General features: G+C 57.2%; 1 protein-coding gene across 1 annotated transcript in view; it reads left to right on the forward strand.

Moving 5' to 3' along the window:
• The window catches only part of B3GNTL1 (UDP-GlcNAc:betaGal beta-1,3-N-acetylglucosaminyltransferase like 1), a 97,116-nt gene that overhangs the window by 49,799 nt on the left and 30,724 nt on the right, over positions 1 to 16,593 (forward strand). Inside the window, exons 5-6 of the mRNA XM_029928655.1 lie at positions 3,632 to 3,697; positions 11,561 to 11,656. Of these exons, the coding sequence (XP_029784515.1) occupies positions 3,632 to 3,697; positions 11,561 to 11,656 (162 nt within the window). The remainder of the gene's footprint in view (positions 1 to 3,631; positions 3,698 to 11,560; positions 11,657 to 16,593) is intronic.

Raw genomic sequence — 16,593 nt, forward strand, 5'->3', positions numbered from 1 at the left:
GTGATTTCTTAGGCAGCTGCTGGCTGTTTACAAGTGCATTGTTCATTTCCACATATTGGTGGTAGATTTCCCAAATATCCTCCTGTTTTTGGTTTCTGACTTAATTTCATAGTGGTCAGAGAACAGGCTTTTTTGTTGTTGTCGTGTTTTATTTATTTTTGAGAGACAGAGAGAGACAGTGTGAGGAGGGGAGGGTCAGAGAGAGAGGGAGACACAGAATCAGAAGCAGCTCCAGCCCCGAGCTGTCAGCACAGAGCCCGACGCAGGGCTCGAACCCACAAACTGCGAGATCATGACCTGAGCCAAAGCCGGACGCTTAACCGACTGAGCCCCCCAGGCGCCCTGAGAACAGGTTTTATATGATCTTAATGCTTTAACATTTGTGGCCCCTGCACTGGTGGCTGAGCCCTGGTCGATGGCGGGCGGAGTGCTGGTTGATGGCACTGCCCGCCTTCTCTCTGCGGCGGCCTCGCCCGTCCAGCCGTCCGGTTCGGTGCCCACCGCGCGTGTCCGAATCTCCAGCTCTTGCTGTTGAGTTGTCCCTTTTTTTCTTCAGGTCTGTCCATTTTGTTTCGTCTTCCTCTGTGGCCAGCACGCAAGTGCATTTGCGACCTTTACTTCTTTCTGACGGCAGCCCTCTGTCCATGCGCGGCCTCCTCTCATCTCCGTGGTGTCGCATTGCCGAGGTCTGGCTGTGTCATGTGGCTGCAGTTTGCTTGGGGTCTTCTGTCCTCCCATACCCGGTCTGTGTCTGAACCTGATGGTCTGTGTCTGAACCTGATGGTCTGTGTCTGAACCTGATGTCTGTCTGTTGCAAATAGCATGTGGGTGGGTCTTGTTTTGTTTCTGTGTGTGTGTGTGTGTGTGTGTGTGTGTGTTTTAAATCCAATCTGACTCTTTCGTTTTGGTTAAAGAATCGAGCTTATTCACATTTGTTGTTTATTTGGCTGTGTGTGCCTGGCTTCCCTGTTTGCTTTCTGCCTCACACTTCTCGTTCCTCCCTTCTTCCCTTGCTGCTTCTACCTGTTTTATCAGACAGGTATTGTCTAGTGTCCTGCTTAAAAATACTGATTCTTAAACTCTTCTGAGTTATTTTCTTAATGTTTGCTTTCTGGCAGTCTTACTGCATGTTGCTGTCTCTGCCTGGTGACCCCGCGTGCTGGCCGCAGCGTGTGAGCACCTGTGCAGTCTAGGGACTTGCTTCTGATGAGAGTCCCCCCTCAGAGGCCCCCTCACCTCTGCCAGGTGCCTGAGGCCATGTGGCCTGAGCTGGAAGTGCTGTGGGGGAGCAGCACCCACTCCCTCCCTGACGCTGAGCAGCCCTGGGCTCAGATTTCCCTCCTCTCAGACTTCAGGGCTCCTCGAGGGCTCCAGGGCAGACGTGGCTGGTGTTTTCCTGTCCACACTCGCTCCTGGATTTGGACCAGTACCTGCCTGTGCTTCTTGTTAGCTCTCTATTGCTGTTAAGACTTAAAAAAAATTTTTTTTAACGTTTATTTATTTTTGATAGAGAAACACAGAGTGTGAGTGGGGGAGGGTCAGAGAGAGAGGGAGACACAGAATCCGAAGCAGCTCCAGGCTCTGAGCTGTCAGTACAGAGCCCGATGCAGGGCTCGAACCTTGAGATCATGACCTGAGCCGAAGCCAGACGCTCAACCGACTGAGCCCCCCAGGCGCCCCTGCTGTTAAGACTTTTAAGACATTTCACCGAGCTTTCCTAGCTGAACAGAGCAGGCTGTTTGTGTGCCGAAGACCCGTGTGTCACTTCTGCAGGTGGAACTTGGGGGCCTCCCGACCCGGGTCAGCACCTGCCCTGGTGCACACTAGCCAAGCAGCTAACCATGGGCAAGAATCTTCTCCGGAAGTCGGAATTTTTGGCAGAAAATTACCTTGACCCTGTACTTTGCAAGCAGGGTGTCAGCCTGTTGGTTGGCCTGGTCTGTCCCTCCCCTTCTGCAGGGCGCGTCCTGAGGGTTGAGACATGACCACGTAACTTCTGTCTTTGAGTCTGAAAGCCAAGTGTGAAGATGCTTAACAAAACACACACACACACACACACACACACACACACACACACACACAAATGGACCTGCTTTCTGCCATAGGGGAAGCTCTTCATGTGGCCAGTGGTAACCCTGATTTGCAGGCAGCATGGCCCGCGCGCCTGCCCACTGGGCTGCCTCTGGCTCTTGCCTGGCCTTGGCCTTGGCAGTCCCCAGGAGCCGACAGCCATGCTCTCCCAGCACTGGTCTCATGCAAAAGCCACTGAATTGTGTTTTTGAACTCCATGAGCTATTCTTTGACTAGATGAGCTTATTTCTACCTAAAATTCTTGTGGCCAGAAAGGAAACAGCATTTCATTCTCAATGTTATTTTTATAAAGCACCAGCACCCTTGCCCCCGGCTGCCGGAGCGTTGTTTCTTAGCTGGCTGTCCCTGTGGAGCTTCAGCCAGTCTGGGGACCTTGCACACTCTTCTGAGCCCCCCTCCTGTGCACGGTGGAGTCAGGACTGTGTATCCGCCCCTCAGGCTCCTCTCCTTTGCATTTCAAATACCCGCTGCCTTTAGTTAAAACCCGCGCCTGGTGTTTGGCACCAGCCGTGAACCCTGTGGACCTTGACCAGAACGGGGCCCTTTCCAGGACACGAAAAGGGTGCAGATCACAGCCACCAGCAGAAACACATCGGGGCTTGTTAGGGAAGTGCCACGTGGCTTTTCTTCTGTAACAAAGACCTTTCATCCATCCTATCAGCCAGCTTTATTCATTCAAAGTGGTCTCGGGAGAACAGGGAGCTTCTCTGTGGCTTCCAGGCCGGTGCGGGCGCTGAGAGCGGGGACCTGTCCTGCTGCTTGGTGTCAGGTCCGATCCCTTGCTCCTTGCCTTTCTCCTGGGACTTCTCCGCTGGCTGTCAGTGGGTGTGTTGGCTGTCTTAAGTATTCTGTGTGTGCAGGAGTTGACTTTATTCAGATACCCTGGGGGTGAGTCTAGTTCAGGAGGTGGTGGAAAATTACTTTGGAACATTCTTGAGAGCCAGGAATTTCTGGGCGGTTTTGCTTTTAGTGTATATTGGTTTCTCAGTTAATCCCATGTTCAAATTTTAACCCTGGCATGTAATTGCTATGAGACCTTGGGTGAAATACAGAGCCTTTCCAAGCCTTGTTTTCTCTGGCTACAAAACAGGGATAATTTTAGCTGCCCTGTCTTCAACTACAGAAGGTTGTGAAAAGAAAAAGAGAGAGAGAGTATATGTGAGCAGTTTGTAGCTGGTGAATTAATCAAAAATATAATGCGGTCTTGAGTGGACACTCCATTTGTTCTACACGTATTTGGAGGCCAAGCAAATCCAAGACCGGGCTGGTCCAACTTCTAGAAAGGCATACAAGATGCCCCTTCCCAGTGGTGTGGGGCCTGTGTGTTAGGGATGTGTATCTGCAGATGGCTGGACACGGCAGTGTGCGAGCCGTTGTGGGCACTGCCAGCAGTCCTTGCCAACTAACGGGTTCCTGGGCCTGTGGCTGGCATCGACATTGCCTGTTCCCGGCTTTTGCCCATTTTTCTGTAGACTTTTCTATCTCTTTCTTATTTGTGGGAGTTGCTTTATGTGAGTTTAAACTGTGTTCTTTGCTCCAGGACGACGTTATGATGCCTCAGAGGGTGAGGCTGCAACTGGAAGCTGCTGCCCAGCACCCGACAAGCGTAAGTCCAGGCGTGTGTCCCCAACGCGTGTGAGTCCAGGCGTGTGTCCCTGATGAGTGTGAGCCCTGATGTCTGTTCCCAATGCGTGTGCATCCTGCCGTGTGTCCCTGACACTTGTGAGTCCTGGCATCTGTCCCTGATGAGTGTGAGTCTGATGACCCTCCCTGAATGTGAGTCCTGGCATCTGTCCTGAGTGTGAATCCCGGTGTGAGTCCTCTGTCCCTGAGTGTGAGTCATACCTCTCTCTCCAATGTGTGTGAGCCCCGCGTCCCTCCCCGAGCGGGAGCCCCGCATTTATCTCCTGCTTGTCGTCCACTTTGATGAAAGGGCCCTTGCAGCTGTTTGCATCAGGCCCCTCTTTAGGCCAGAACCGCCCCATCCGAGCCTGAGTGGTGGCTCCTAGATCTCTAGACACTCGAGGCTGTTTTCCTGTGCGCACAGGGTTTCTTGGTTTGCTTTTGTTCTCATGAGCATTTCCAACCCATGTGCTCGGGATAGAGAAGCACATGCCGAAAGCTACACTGTTAGCGGTTTAAAGGGTTGTTCTTATTTCCCAGAAAACCTCAGACTGCAGCTCTCAGCTTCAGAAGGGCTTCCGAGTTGTCCATGAGCCAGGGCTGCCTTCCTGGGTGCTCGCGGGCTGAGGGCCTCATTTCCCGGCCGGGAGCCCTGTGTGCGGGAGGTGTCACCTGCCCGTGCGGACCTGGAGGGCATCGCAGGCCCAGGGGCACTCACCCCTGAGTAGCTCCAGGTCTAGCTCTGGATCCCCAGAGCTCGCATCCGGCCCCAGCGCCCACTGCTTGCATGTCTGTGAAGTTGTAATGAAAATGTCTGAATTACTGCGATGATCACTGATGTTAGAAAGTGTCAAACAGAAAGGCCTGCAGACCGCTTAAAACAGCTGCCGTGCGGGCGGCTCCCTGGGCGCCCCCCGCCGCCCCTCACTCCGGGCCCTGCTCCCTTCGGCCGCGGGGCTGCCTCCGCACCTGCACCCGCACCTGCAGCTTCTCCGGCCTCACGTGCTCACGAGGAGCCCCCGGGGACCTGATTCTGGGCGCCCGGTGGGGCCTGGGCTCCGTCCCCCAGGCCGGGTGTGGGGCCGGGCGAGGCGGGGCTCAGCAAGCTGTGCGTCCTGGGGTCCTGGCGGCAGGGTTGGGATGTCACCGGCTGGTGGAACCGCCAGGCAGGCAGGAAGCCAGCACCCACAGCTTCCTCCCGACCGCGCCCTGCTTGACTGGGACCAGCCGTGTCCTCCAGGAGGTCAGCTGGTCGCAGGCCTGAGTCGCGGCTGCAAACCCCCTCCCGGCAGCTCACACATGATGTTCGAGGAGCTGTGGGCTCAGGCTCCGGGCGAGCACAGAACTGACCGCGACCGGAGGCTGCTTGCGGCCAGAGCGGCCTACATCCGCGCCACAGCGCAGCGCTCGAGGGTGCGAGAGCCAGGGGTGCGAGGGGCGCCTTCTTGGGCGCGGCGGGCCGGCCTGCGGCGAGGGGAGCGCTCACCGGCGCCTGACGAGAGCTTTCGGACCACGGACCCGCGCCGGCGCGGACCCCAGGCGACGCTTGCTCCAAGTCTGTAGACTCGCATCTCCGGTGCTTTCCAGTTGGAAATGAAAAAATGCCAGCAAGATGCTCTGACACGCAGTGCCGGCAGGTTATGGCTTCCCCAGGAAGCCCCCGGGGGCGGTGGCCCAGCCCTGAGCAAGCAGCCCGCGAGGCTAACCCGGTGCCCGTGCCCGTGCCCGGTGGCGGGCAGCCGTCCTGAGCTGCCGCATCCTGTGGGCAGAGTGATGCTCGCGGGGCAGGTGTTTAAACTGTGCCCTGCGTTAGCACTTCTGAGCCTGTCACCGCCGTCGCCGGCTTGGGGAGTGGGATTTGTGTTCCCTCTGGAAAGATGAGACGGTCTGCCTCACTGACGGGATGCTTTTGGGCGGCCGCCACGTCTAGGGCCGCGTCCGCGGGGTGGGGACACTGGACTGGGTCGTTTTGTCTTAATTAAAATCACATTAGTTTGCATTTTTATAGGTTTTATAAAGTTCTGGGTTAGAGTTTTCCTTGTCAACCTCATAGTTAAAGTCGCTTGCTCTTCTCCCACATTCAGGAGACGCTGCCTGCTGGTCTGTCCCCGCCGCACGGGAAAACCGGGTGACGGGAGTGGCCGCCCCTGTGGCGGGCACAGCCCAGGGGCGCCAGAGGCCTGTTGCTGCAGAGCAGAATCAGCAGGCTTGTTGCTGTGGGCTGGGTTTTGTTTTGTTTTGTTTTTTTTAAGTTTATCTGTTCATTTTGAGAGAGCGAGTAGGGGAAGGAAAGAGAAGGAGGGAGAGAGAGAATCCCAAGCAGGCTCCTTGTGGAGCCTGATGGGGGGCCTTGAACCGCCAGATGATGACCTGAGCTGCAAGCAAGAGTCAGACTTTTTTTACTTTTTATTTTATTTTATTTTTTTACATTTATTTATTTTTGAGAGACAGAGACAGATTGTGAACAGTGGAGGGGCAGAGAGAGAGGAAGACACAGAATCCGAAGCAGGCTCCAGGCTCCGAGCTGTCAGCACAGGGCCCGACGCAGGGCTCAAACCCATAACCATGGGCAAACCCATGCTGAAGTCGGATGCTCAACCGACCTAGCCCCCCAGGCACCCCAAGAGTCAGACGTTTAACCAGCTGAGCCACCCAAGTGCCCCTGGGATTTTTTGTTTTGTTGTTAAATCATGACCTAAACAAATCTTAATTTTTAAGAAAATCACGACCTACAAGAATCTTAATTTGCAGTTATTGGTTGGTTATGTCATTTACAAGAAAACCACATAATTATGGAGGAAAGGCTCTCAGTGACCGTTTCCTTAAACTGAGCCATTGCATATTTGCTGCAGAACTTTTGGGGTGTCTGATGTTGGGTGCCATGAGGCAGCTCCCAGGACAGCATTTACCCATCCACTTACTGGACACTGCTGAGCAGACAGCCGGGGGTGGGTGTTGGGGTGAGTCAGGGGAGCTGCTGTCTCTGGCTGGGGCCTCCCCTGTGGGGTCTCCTGTGCAGAGGTGCAGAGGGGGAGAGCGGTGGGGTACCTGGTTTCAGGAAGGTGGGAAGGAGGCGAGGGGGCCCCACAGGAGTGAGGGCACCTTGCAGAGGTGTGTGCCTCCTACAGCTTTGGGGTGTAGCGCTGTCGATGGCCCCCCTCCGTGGCCTTGGACTGTGGGCCCTTGCAGGCCAGTGGGCAACTCCCCACAGCCCTGAGTTGCTGAGGCTCCGGGGGGCTTGGGAGGATTCGGGGGCGACCTGGCCTTGCTCTGGTAGCAGCAAGCTGGTGAACACGCTTCCTGGTGGGCACGGAGCTACGGGAGAGCTGGGGAGAGGGGGGTGGCAGGCACTTCTGTCTCCAGGTGAGAGGCCATCGTCCCTCTATCCTTCTAACGTGTGCACCCTCTGCTCAGGACCCCCTCAGCCCACCCTGGAAGAGTGGCCGCTGCTGGCTCTTTCCCCCCAGCAGCCTGTGGTAACAGCTCACTGAGTGATGCCACCCAGGGCCAACTGAGCCCAGGTCCTGGGAGCGGCATGGGCACCTGCAGAGGGAGCATGGTCACTTCGGACAGGACAGGGCGTAGTTTGAGAGATGGTAGACCCGCTGTTGGCACGCGTGTGCCTCACCCAAAGCCCAGGTGGGCGCCATCCCTGATTCTGGTTTGGCACTTCTGGAGCGAGTGCCCTCGGGGGGCCAGGCAGTGGCTGAGGGGGCTTTGCTCAGCCTCCGGCCCCGTGGTCCACCCTCTGCCCCAGTGCGTGGGCGCGGTTGGGGGACCCCTAGTCTGCAGTGCATACAGGGTGTGAGTGCCCCAGCGTGGGCAGCTGGCGCCAGATGAGGCCCGCGGAGGAGGGCCTTTGCGCCGGTCTGGTGTCTACAACATCGGCATAAGGCCGCAGGGAGGTCGCCAGGGCCCACTGGCAGCCCAGCGGGAAGCCCCAGGGGTCAGGGACTGGAGGAGCGAGAGGTGGAGGTGGAGGCAGCCCATGTCCTCCCGTCGGGGGCTCCACGGAGTAAATATCCCATAACCGAGCCTGCGTTCCTCCAGACCGAAGTGTTGTGAGTGTGGCCTGCATACACCCCAGCCAGGGCGGGTACTTGGTGCTCCTGCCGAACTAGCACCCCCAGCCAGGGCGGGTACTTGGTGCTCCTGCCGAACTAGCACCCACAGCCAGGGCGGGTACTCGGTGCTCCTGCGGAACTAGCACCCCCAGCCAGGGCGAGTACTCGGTGCTCCTGCGGAACTAGCACCCCCAGCCAGGGCGGGTACTCGGTGCTCCTGCGGAACTAGCACCCCAGCCAGGGCCCTGCACGCGGGCGCACCTCACGGGTCACACTCCTAGTTGTGAACGTTGTCCAGGTAACTGGAAGTTGGTCTAAAAGTAAAGTTTGGGTATTTGGTTTTTTTTTTTTTTTTTAAGATTTTAATTTATTATTGAGAGACAGAGAGATAGCATGAGCAGGGGCAGGGCAGAGAGAGGGGGAGACACAGAATCGGAAGGAGGCTCCAGGCTCTGAGCTGTCAGGAGAGCCCGATGTGGGGCTCGAACCCACAAACTGTGAGATCATGACCTGAACCGAAGTCGGATGCTTAACCGACTGAGCCCCCCAGGCACCCCCCCCAGCTCTCTTAAAGTCATTTTTAAGAAAGGATTTTTGACAACAGTGAGCCCATGGGAGTACAAAATTAGGAAAACCGTTAACTGAACTTAAAACCTCACCTCCATTCCTGAATGTATCCACTTAAGGCCCGTAAAACAAGTGAGGTTCGTAGTGAAATGTGACTCTCCAGTTTCAGTTTTGCGGACAACGTGATGCCTCACTGCCTCCGCTTCACCTGGTCCCCATCCGGGCCGCACGCGGCTCCAGGCCTCGCTTTGCTCCCCACGCTTACGCTGTGGGTCCTGGTAACCGTCACCGGCCCCCTCTGCTGCTGAACTCAGTGAGAGCGGCAGGAGAACCCTAGTTTCCCATCGGGCCTTGCGAGGGGGTGCGGGTCTGGATGCTTCATCTCTGCTGTGACTCATCACCGCCCCCCACCCCCACCCCCGTTTCCGTACCACTTTACGCCCCGGCCCTGGGCCGTGCAGGGCACACCCTCACCTGCGCGGCCGCTACCTGGCACTCCGATTCCACACGCCTGCACTTCGCGCATGGACCCCGCCGGCCGCCTCCTGTCACCGGGGAGGAGGCCTCTGCCCTTCGGCCTGGCAGGTTTCTTTCTCCTAACGGCCCACAGCGCGGCCGCCTGCCTCCAGGCCCCGTTCAGAACCACGCGCTCCCGGGTGTGCACAGAAGGCGCCCTGTTTCTCGCCAGCCAGCTGTGGGCTTGGTCCGCTGAGCGTTACTCAGGCGCCCAGGCCCAGCGGTGTGAAAGCCAGCCGTGATCACAGGCACAGACCCCACGGTCTGGACCTCGGAGGGCTGTGCTCTCGGTGGGCCTAAGCTGGACAGGGGCCCTGGGGGCCATGTGGCTTCCCTAGCTGCTTGGCAGCCGTTTCCAAAAACAAGGTCTGTGGCATCTGTGTGGGGAAGTTAAGCCCCTTTATCCATGTGTGAGCACACCTCTGAAACAAGATTTCTACGTCACAGCTTTTTAAAAAGTTATTTTGAGAGAGAGAACAGGAGTGGGAGAGGTGCAGAGAGGGGGAGAGAGAATCCCGAGCTGGCGCTGTGCTCTGAGCACGGAGCCGGACGCGGGGCTCACACCCGCAAACAGAGCACCACCTGAGCCGAAACCCAGAGCCAGATGCTTAACTGAGCCACCCAGGTGCCTCTCTGCCTCACAGCTTTTGATCATTTTCCCTCTTTCTCCCAAAATCTTTTCTGCTCAACAGTCAGAAGCTAAAGCTAGTCTTGACAGGACCAGGAAATAGATACAGTAGGCACAGAAGGACGTCTGGTCCGGGCAGGCGCCGGGGAGTCGGGAGCTACTGTACCTCACAGCCGCCTTCAGTCGGCAGTTTCAGGAGGGGAGACAGGCTCACAGCGGAGCTCGGCAGTGTGTGAGAAGCACGTGCGCCTGTGGCCAACGGTGTTTTATCCCAGTTAGAAAGTGGACAAAAGACACGAACAGACATCTTACCAGAGAGGATGGAGGGGAGGCACGTAAGCCCGCAGAAAGCCGGCCAGCTGTCCAGGAACAAGGTCAGAACGGTGACGAGGGTCAGCGCAGACCAGTAGGAAGGAGTGAAGTCAAGTCCAAAGCCGCACCAGCTGCCGGGGAGGACGTGAGAGAACTCAGTCACCCGCGCACGGCTGGCGAAGCCACTCTGGAAACCCGTGGACACTTTCTTAGAAAATTAAACATGCAAATACCGTGCAGCCTGGCAGTCATGGGCATTTACCCCAAGAAATGAGGGCACGTTCACACAGAAACCTGTGCGTGGACGTTAGGGCCGAATGCTAGTGACAGGCCTGCTGGAAGAGCCCCGTGTCCGCAGGGGGTGCTGGGCGGAGCTTTCCAGCCGCGTGCAGGACAGCCTGGGCGAGCGCCACAGAAAACCAGCCACAAGGCCTCGCACTGTAGGGTTCTGTGACACAGCACTCCTGAAAAGACAGAATTACAGCACTGAAGTAACTCAGATCAGCACTTGCCACTTACAGCGAGCGGCGTGGCTGTGAAGGGGCCACGAGGGCTCCCGTTGCTGGTGGTGACTTACGTTGGTTTTTCAAGATGTCGCTGTTGGAGACGCTGGGTCAGAGGTGCACAGGATCGCTGCATTATTTCTACTGCCTGTGAATCTACTGTGTTCTCAAAGCTTTCAAAGCCCAACAACAAAAAAATGCAAGCAAAACCCTTCTCAAAGTTCTTCATTAGCATTTCTGCATCACTATAAATTAATCACTCTGCATAAGGACTACAGAGAGCAAGACGTAAGAAATTCAAATGTCATCCTGGAACTTGTGCTAATTCCTTGATAAGGAGACTGGTTGGGCGGCACGGGCGGAGCAAGCACAGTCCACGGTGGGCCGTCAGCCCGCTCCCAGGAGCCCTGGGAGCTTCAGCAAGGGGCAGGCCCTGTGCTGCCCACTGCCCTCCCTTGAGGGGGTGCCCTCGTGCCGTGCCGGGCCCGGACGCCTGCCGTGGGCACCGGCCTGTGTCCACCGCTGACTCCCCTCTGCGGGCGGGCCGGGCGCCTTCGGTTCTGGGCAGCTGCAGGCATGTTCAGCCATCCCGCAGGCAGACACTTAGACGTCGGATGGTGTCCCTGGGTCTCAAGCTCTGTTGGTGGGGGGCAGGGGTGCGGAAGCAGGACATGTGCACAGGGGGGGCAGGGCCGGGCCTCGAGGACCAGGGGGAGGAGTGGTGAGAAAACGGCGCATCACGGAAAGGTTTGTGCTGCAGAACCAGGACCCTTTCTGGGACGGGGAGGGCCTGCCTGCTGGTTCCCTCCGACTCCCGTTCACCGAGAGGCCGCTGCCTTCGGAGGCTGAGCTGAGAGCGTTACCAAGAAGCGGGGCTGCTCGGGGCTGCGGCCCAGGGAGCTGCGGCAGAACCTTCTCGTGTCTGCTGAGTGACGGCTCCAGGAGAGCATTCCTGGAGGCACCTGGCTGTCTGACCTTGTGGACAGGCCACTGTCATTTGAACGCATTAAAGGGGCAGCGTTATCTGTGACAGTTCTAACCTGGTGGTTTGGTGGGTGCTGCTGGGACTCCGGCGTGGAGTCTCCAGAGCGGGTGCCCGGCCTCTCCCCTTTCCTCCCAGAAGTTTCCCCAGCCCCATCCAGAGCGGTCTCCGTTCCCGCTGGACCTGCACGCTCACAGCAGGGGAGACGCACGGAGACTGGCTTGTGCGCACACGGGCTCACGGTGACTTGGTTAAATTCTGTTTTGTTTCACAGATTATAGGTTGCCAAGTGAGGAGAGACCCCCCCAACTCCACTGAGCGGTACACGAGGTGGATCAACCAGCTAACGCCAGAGCAGCTTCTCACTCAGGTAGTCCTGCCCCCGTCGGGAGCCGGCCCCCGCCCCCCACCTCCTGGGTGGCCCAGAGGATGGAGAGGGGGCAGCGATTCAGAGCAGTTTGGCCTGGGAAGGAGCTGGAGCCGGCAGGTCAGAAGGCCTGGTGGAGGGGGAGAGCGCAGGCGCAGCCCAGCCACTCAGGCCCAGGTGGACAGAGCAGGAGGGGGGGCAAGGTCAGGGACGGGATGGGGGGCCAAGTTGTGGGAGGGAAGAGGCGCCCAGGAACAGCCATCCCCAAGGCAGGCCGCACTGGAGCCTGAGGGAGGGTCTGGCTGCAGACTTGGGGCATGCGTGAGCGTCACTGCACGTGTGGAGCAGCAGCAGGAGGTCTGAGGTCCCCACCACCACACTTGGCCTGGTCCTCGCCGGTCCCCCCCGCCCCCGTAGAAAGGGGCTGGACCTACAGGGCTCAGGATTCTGGGACGCGCTGCCTTTTTACAGACGCGTTGTCCAGACACCCACTCGGGTCTGCTTCTTTTTTTCCTTCTCTTAACTTATTCCATGAAGAGCTAGCAAGAGCTTTCACATTCCTAGCTGGGGGATGAAATTTCATATCAACATGGAAGCTTCTGGCCTCCACTCAGCCCAGAAGTCCCCCTGATTTGGGGCACCCAGAGGCTCCTTCAGGCTCCTTGGACAGGGCCAGGCTCGGCCCAGCACCAGCAAGGGGTCTCTCACTCCCAGAATTGGCGTGTTGGCGCTATGTGTGCAGGTCACCCAGAGGGAGAGACTGCGGAGCCGGACTTCTGTCTGTGTGTGTGACTTTCTGGTAGAATGTGAGTCATGCAGGAAGCATGTAGCTAAACACGGAGGGTATGATTTAAATGCAGTGGGCACATTTTTAGCCAGAAATTCGAGTTCTGAGTCAAGAGCTAATAAGAAGACTTAAGTATTAAACATCATCGAAATAATTAAGAGGCCACTTAAGTAGTGTTTTTCTTTACAAAGTTTAGGAGAAATTAAAGTCTGAAGTTTCTCAAGACCAACTGAAACAAACAGCTCTCAGCTGCCGCTGTTGTGGCGTTGCCCCCACGTCAGCTCTGTGGTCATCCTGTGGCCTGACCCCCTGGGGGAGGTGGGAGAGGCCTGGCTTGCTCTCTGGAGCTCACCTGATGCCTTCAGCAAGCTGCTGCTCCCAGGGACCTGCCTCTCCTGGGTCAGCGACGCCGAAGGGGAGGCCAGGCCAGACCTCTCCGCCCCAGAGCTGCCCCCGGGGTCCTGGGCCCGCCTAGACCTCCCCCCGGTCCCACCTGGCAAAATGAGTGACAGCAGCGTTGGGCCGATTGGGAAGCCGGTGTGGGGAGCGCGGGGTGACAGTGGTGCCCTCCCGTACTTGGGCGGCTGGTTCCCGGCTTTCCCTTTTTCACGTGAGCAGCTCCGGCAGCAACACTGTTAGACCCACTTGGCAGGTGTGACAAGACTGTACTTCACTTACTCCTCGGCGTCAGCGTGTCTGTCCCGTGGGAGTGTGTCCTTCGTAGCACAGGAGTTCACCCAATTCTAACCAATTATCATTCATGAAACTTAAAAATATAACTTGAGGGGCGCCTGGGGGGCTCAGTTGGGCATCTCACTCCAGCTCAGGTCATGATCTTGCGGTTCGTGGGTTCACGCCCCGCGTCGGGCTCTGTGCGGACAGCTCAGAGCCTGGAGCCTGCTTCCAATTCTGCGTCTCCCTCTCTCTCTGACCCTCCCCTGCTTGCACTCTATCTCTCAAAAATAAACAAACATTTAAAAAAATTTTTAATATATAATTTGACTAACCTATACTGATCTTCATTTGCTCATTTAAAAGGAGCCTCGTAAAGCGGTGTCCAACAGCCATGCAGACCAGGCACACCTTCAGCGTGTTAGAGAGGGTGGTTCCGTCGCAGATTTCTCTGAAACCTGCGGCCAGGGAGAGAGGAGACTTTATTAATGTCTGTTTCTCTGTTAAACCCGGAAGCCACGGATTTTGGATTTAACATCAAAGTTTATTCTTGTTGCTGTGTGGGTGTTACAGTGTCAGAATACAGAAACATTTGTTATCTGTGTACAGATAGTCTTCCAGCAAATTAGAAATAAGGATAATAAACCACAGGAATCTGGAAGTGAGTCACACAAACTCTGCTCTTTTTCTCTGAGAAGAATTCATCTCACTTCCTGGTAAGATACCACTAATGAGGTCTGTGACTTTCATTAAATGGTTCATTTTCTTTAACTCAAAGGCTTTTCCTTTCTAAATAAAAGCTAATCTCATTTTAAGTCTCTAATCCTTAGTTTTGTCTTGTTTGGGTCCCAAAGCACCTAAAAGCATCGGTCTGCAAGCATATGCTCATGTCCCTTTCTTGAGCGCAGATTCTTCTCAGGACAGTTTTGTTCGGGGGGTGTGTGCTCCCGGGGCCGCACTACCTTTTCACCTTCGAGGAACTACACGGGATTTAGTTTTGCTCAGTGCACTTTGTGTTGATTGAAACCAAAAGCACACCCCCAGGTCCCCAGAACAGCAGCGTGGGGTCCGGAGCCTCGCCTGGGGATCCCTTCTTTTGACCAAGTTCTAAAAACTGGATTATCTGATTTTCCAGTTGGTGACACATCAGAACCAGAAAAAAGGGTGGCAGCTTGACAGTGAAGGAGGAGACAAAATCGAAAAGGAATCAGAGACTGAGAGCCAGGAGCTCCTGGGGCCTCCTCGCTCCAGCAGCGCCTCCCCATTTCCTGTGTGCGCCCCTCCCCCTGCGCCGCCCTTCCTCCTTGCCTTCTGCGCCCCGCCCCCTCACCCCTGGTCTTTGGGTCCTTGTGAAGTCTCTGTCTCTTCCCGACCCCCCCCCACCCAGGACTCCCTGGAGGCGGAGGGAAGGGGACCTGGGCGCGGGGAGGGGCTCCGCGTGGACCCCGCCCTGCCACGCACCTGCAGCTCTGGGCCCCTGTGCGTCTCCGGGGTCCCGTCAGCTCGGCCACCCGCTGGTGCGCGCAACCCGTGCGCCCTCTGCCGGGGCCTGGGCCTGAGCTTCAGCCACCCGCAGTGACCTCACCGGCGGAGGAATGCAGAGAATACCAATCAGTAGGCCAGGCCTCTTGGATCTATTGCGTTTGGTTCCAGGAATTCTAAATTTGTTGCGGGCCTGCCTCCGCAGTTTTCTGTGCCTCATTCAATCAGAGCCGGTTCCAGGCATAAGTAATCAAAGAAACAGTTGTTACTTATATTGAAGCCAGCCCTCCACTCTTTATCAGTTAGACCAGGGATTGGCAAACTGGCTCAGGAGCCCAAATCTGTTCTGCCCCATTTTGTAAGTATTATTGACACACCTCCATGCCCGTGGTTGTGGCTGCTTTTGTAAACGGCGGAGCTTAGTACCTGTGACACAGACACTATGGCTGGAGAAGCCTAGAAAGTCAGTATCTGGCCCTTTCCAGAAAACGCTGGCCCATCCCCGAGCGAGGCAGTGGTGTGGTTAATTCGCCAGCAGCGGCTGGAATGTCAGTGGGGTTGGTCCACGTTCTCTGTGCCAGCAAGTGGCCTGCAACACTAAGGGACCTTCCAGAGACTGAGCTCTGGGGCAGGTGGGAGTGTTCGCACCACCTCCCCCGAGGGCCGGCGAGGGTAGGGCCAGGCCCGTCTGTGCATCTGTGCGTTTCCGTCACCTTGGCAACCACCCCTCACGCTGCCCTCAAGCAGTACTAGAAGCTAGAAGGCTTTAGCTGTGTCCTCGTGTGGCGTGCCCTCACCTCCACCAGGCAGGCCGGTGGCCCTGGTGGCTGGTTCGTTCTGTTTCCTTCCTCCCTCGGCGTGGCACCCAGAGGCCCCGGAGCCCGCAGGCTGCGGTCGGTGGGGCTGAGGGTGTGCATGTCTGAGAACCTCAAGGAGAGGGCAGGGCAGGGGTCGTCACCCACCACGGGGGCCTCCCGCCGTCCTCCCGACTTGGGTGCTGCCCTCAGGGGTCTCTGAGCGTCTGCGGCAGTAATCTGTGACGTGCGTTCAGGTGGGTGGAAACATTTCCTAAGAAGACACTTTCCCTAGAAATTTTAAGATTTCATTGGTTTCTCCCAGCCCTCACTTGCCCTTTAAAAGGCCAAGTTTACTCAGCAAACCTGTTGCTCTCCCTCATGTGCTTTAACTTATGTCAGCGACGCGGCCGAGCAGGTGTCCGTGTGTCAGCAGGAAACATGGTCACCTGCCGTCCTGTTCGCTGGCCCCGGACCCTGTGGCCACTGTGGCCAAGGCAGGTGCATGTTAGTAATTACAGAATCGTTAAAGCAGAGAAGAAAAACCAGTGCAGGGTCTGTTGTGAGTCATTTAAAGGGTTCCAGGAGCGAGCCTGCAGGGGGCCGGCGTCCTGGCTGGGATGTGCAGGCGCCAGAGGGAGACGGGTCCACCACGGCGAACAGCCTTCCCTCTGGAAGAAGAGACCCGTGCGGGAGAAGCCCCCCCACCTTGCCCCTCCTGCAGGTTCGTGCTGCTGGCCTTGCCTTGGCCTTCTTGCGAAGAAGGCCACTTCCTGGGCGTCTTCTGTGTGTTTTCAGATGGCCCTTTCCTGTCTGCAGCTCCGTGGAGGTGCAGCGCGACCCAGAACCGGGTTCGCCGACGGCCAGGTGTGCCCCAGCCTGGAGAATTAGGGTGGACAGGTGCCGCTGAGCGTGCGCCCCGGAGGCGGAGGGCAGCCTCGCGGCGGCGGGTTGTGGGAGGCGACGGCGCCCTGGGCAAGCAGTGGGCGGCTGTTGGAGACCAGCGCGAGGAGCCCGACCGGCCAGTTTGTCCTTTGGATTTTGAAAACAGCTTGTTCTGAGGGGACCAGGCTTGGGCCTTCTTCGCTCTTTTTGTCCCGTCAGCCTTTCGGGCGGTTTGAAGGGTTGCCCGGTGTGGCCCCGCTCCCTGGACACCTCCCGGGCCCCTGGGGGCCCCTCGCCGGCTCCCGACGAGCAGGGCGCGG

This window comes from Suricata suricatta, chromosome 17, assembly GCF_006229205.1.
Source record: "Suricata suricatta isolate VVHF042 chromosome 17, meerkat_22Aug2017_6uvM2_HiC, whole genome shotgun sequence".
Taxonomy (NCBI): domain Eukaryota; kingdom Metazoa; phylum Chordata; class Mammalia; order Carnivora; family Herpestidae; genus Suricata; species Suricata suricatta.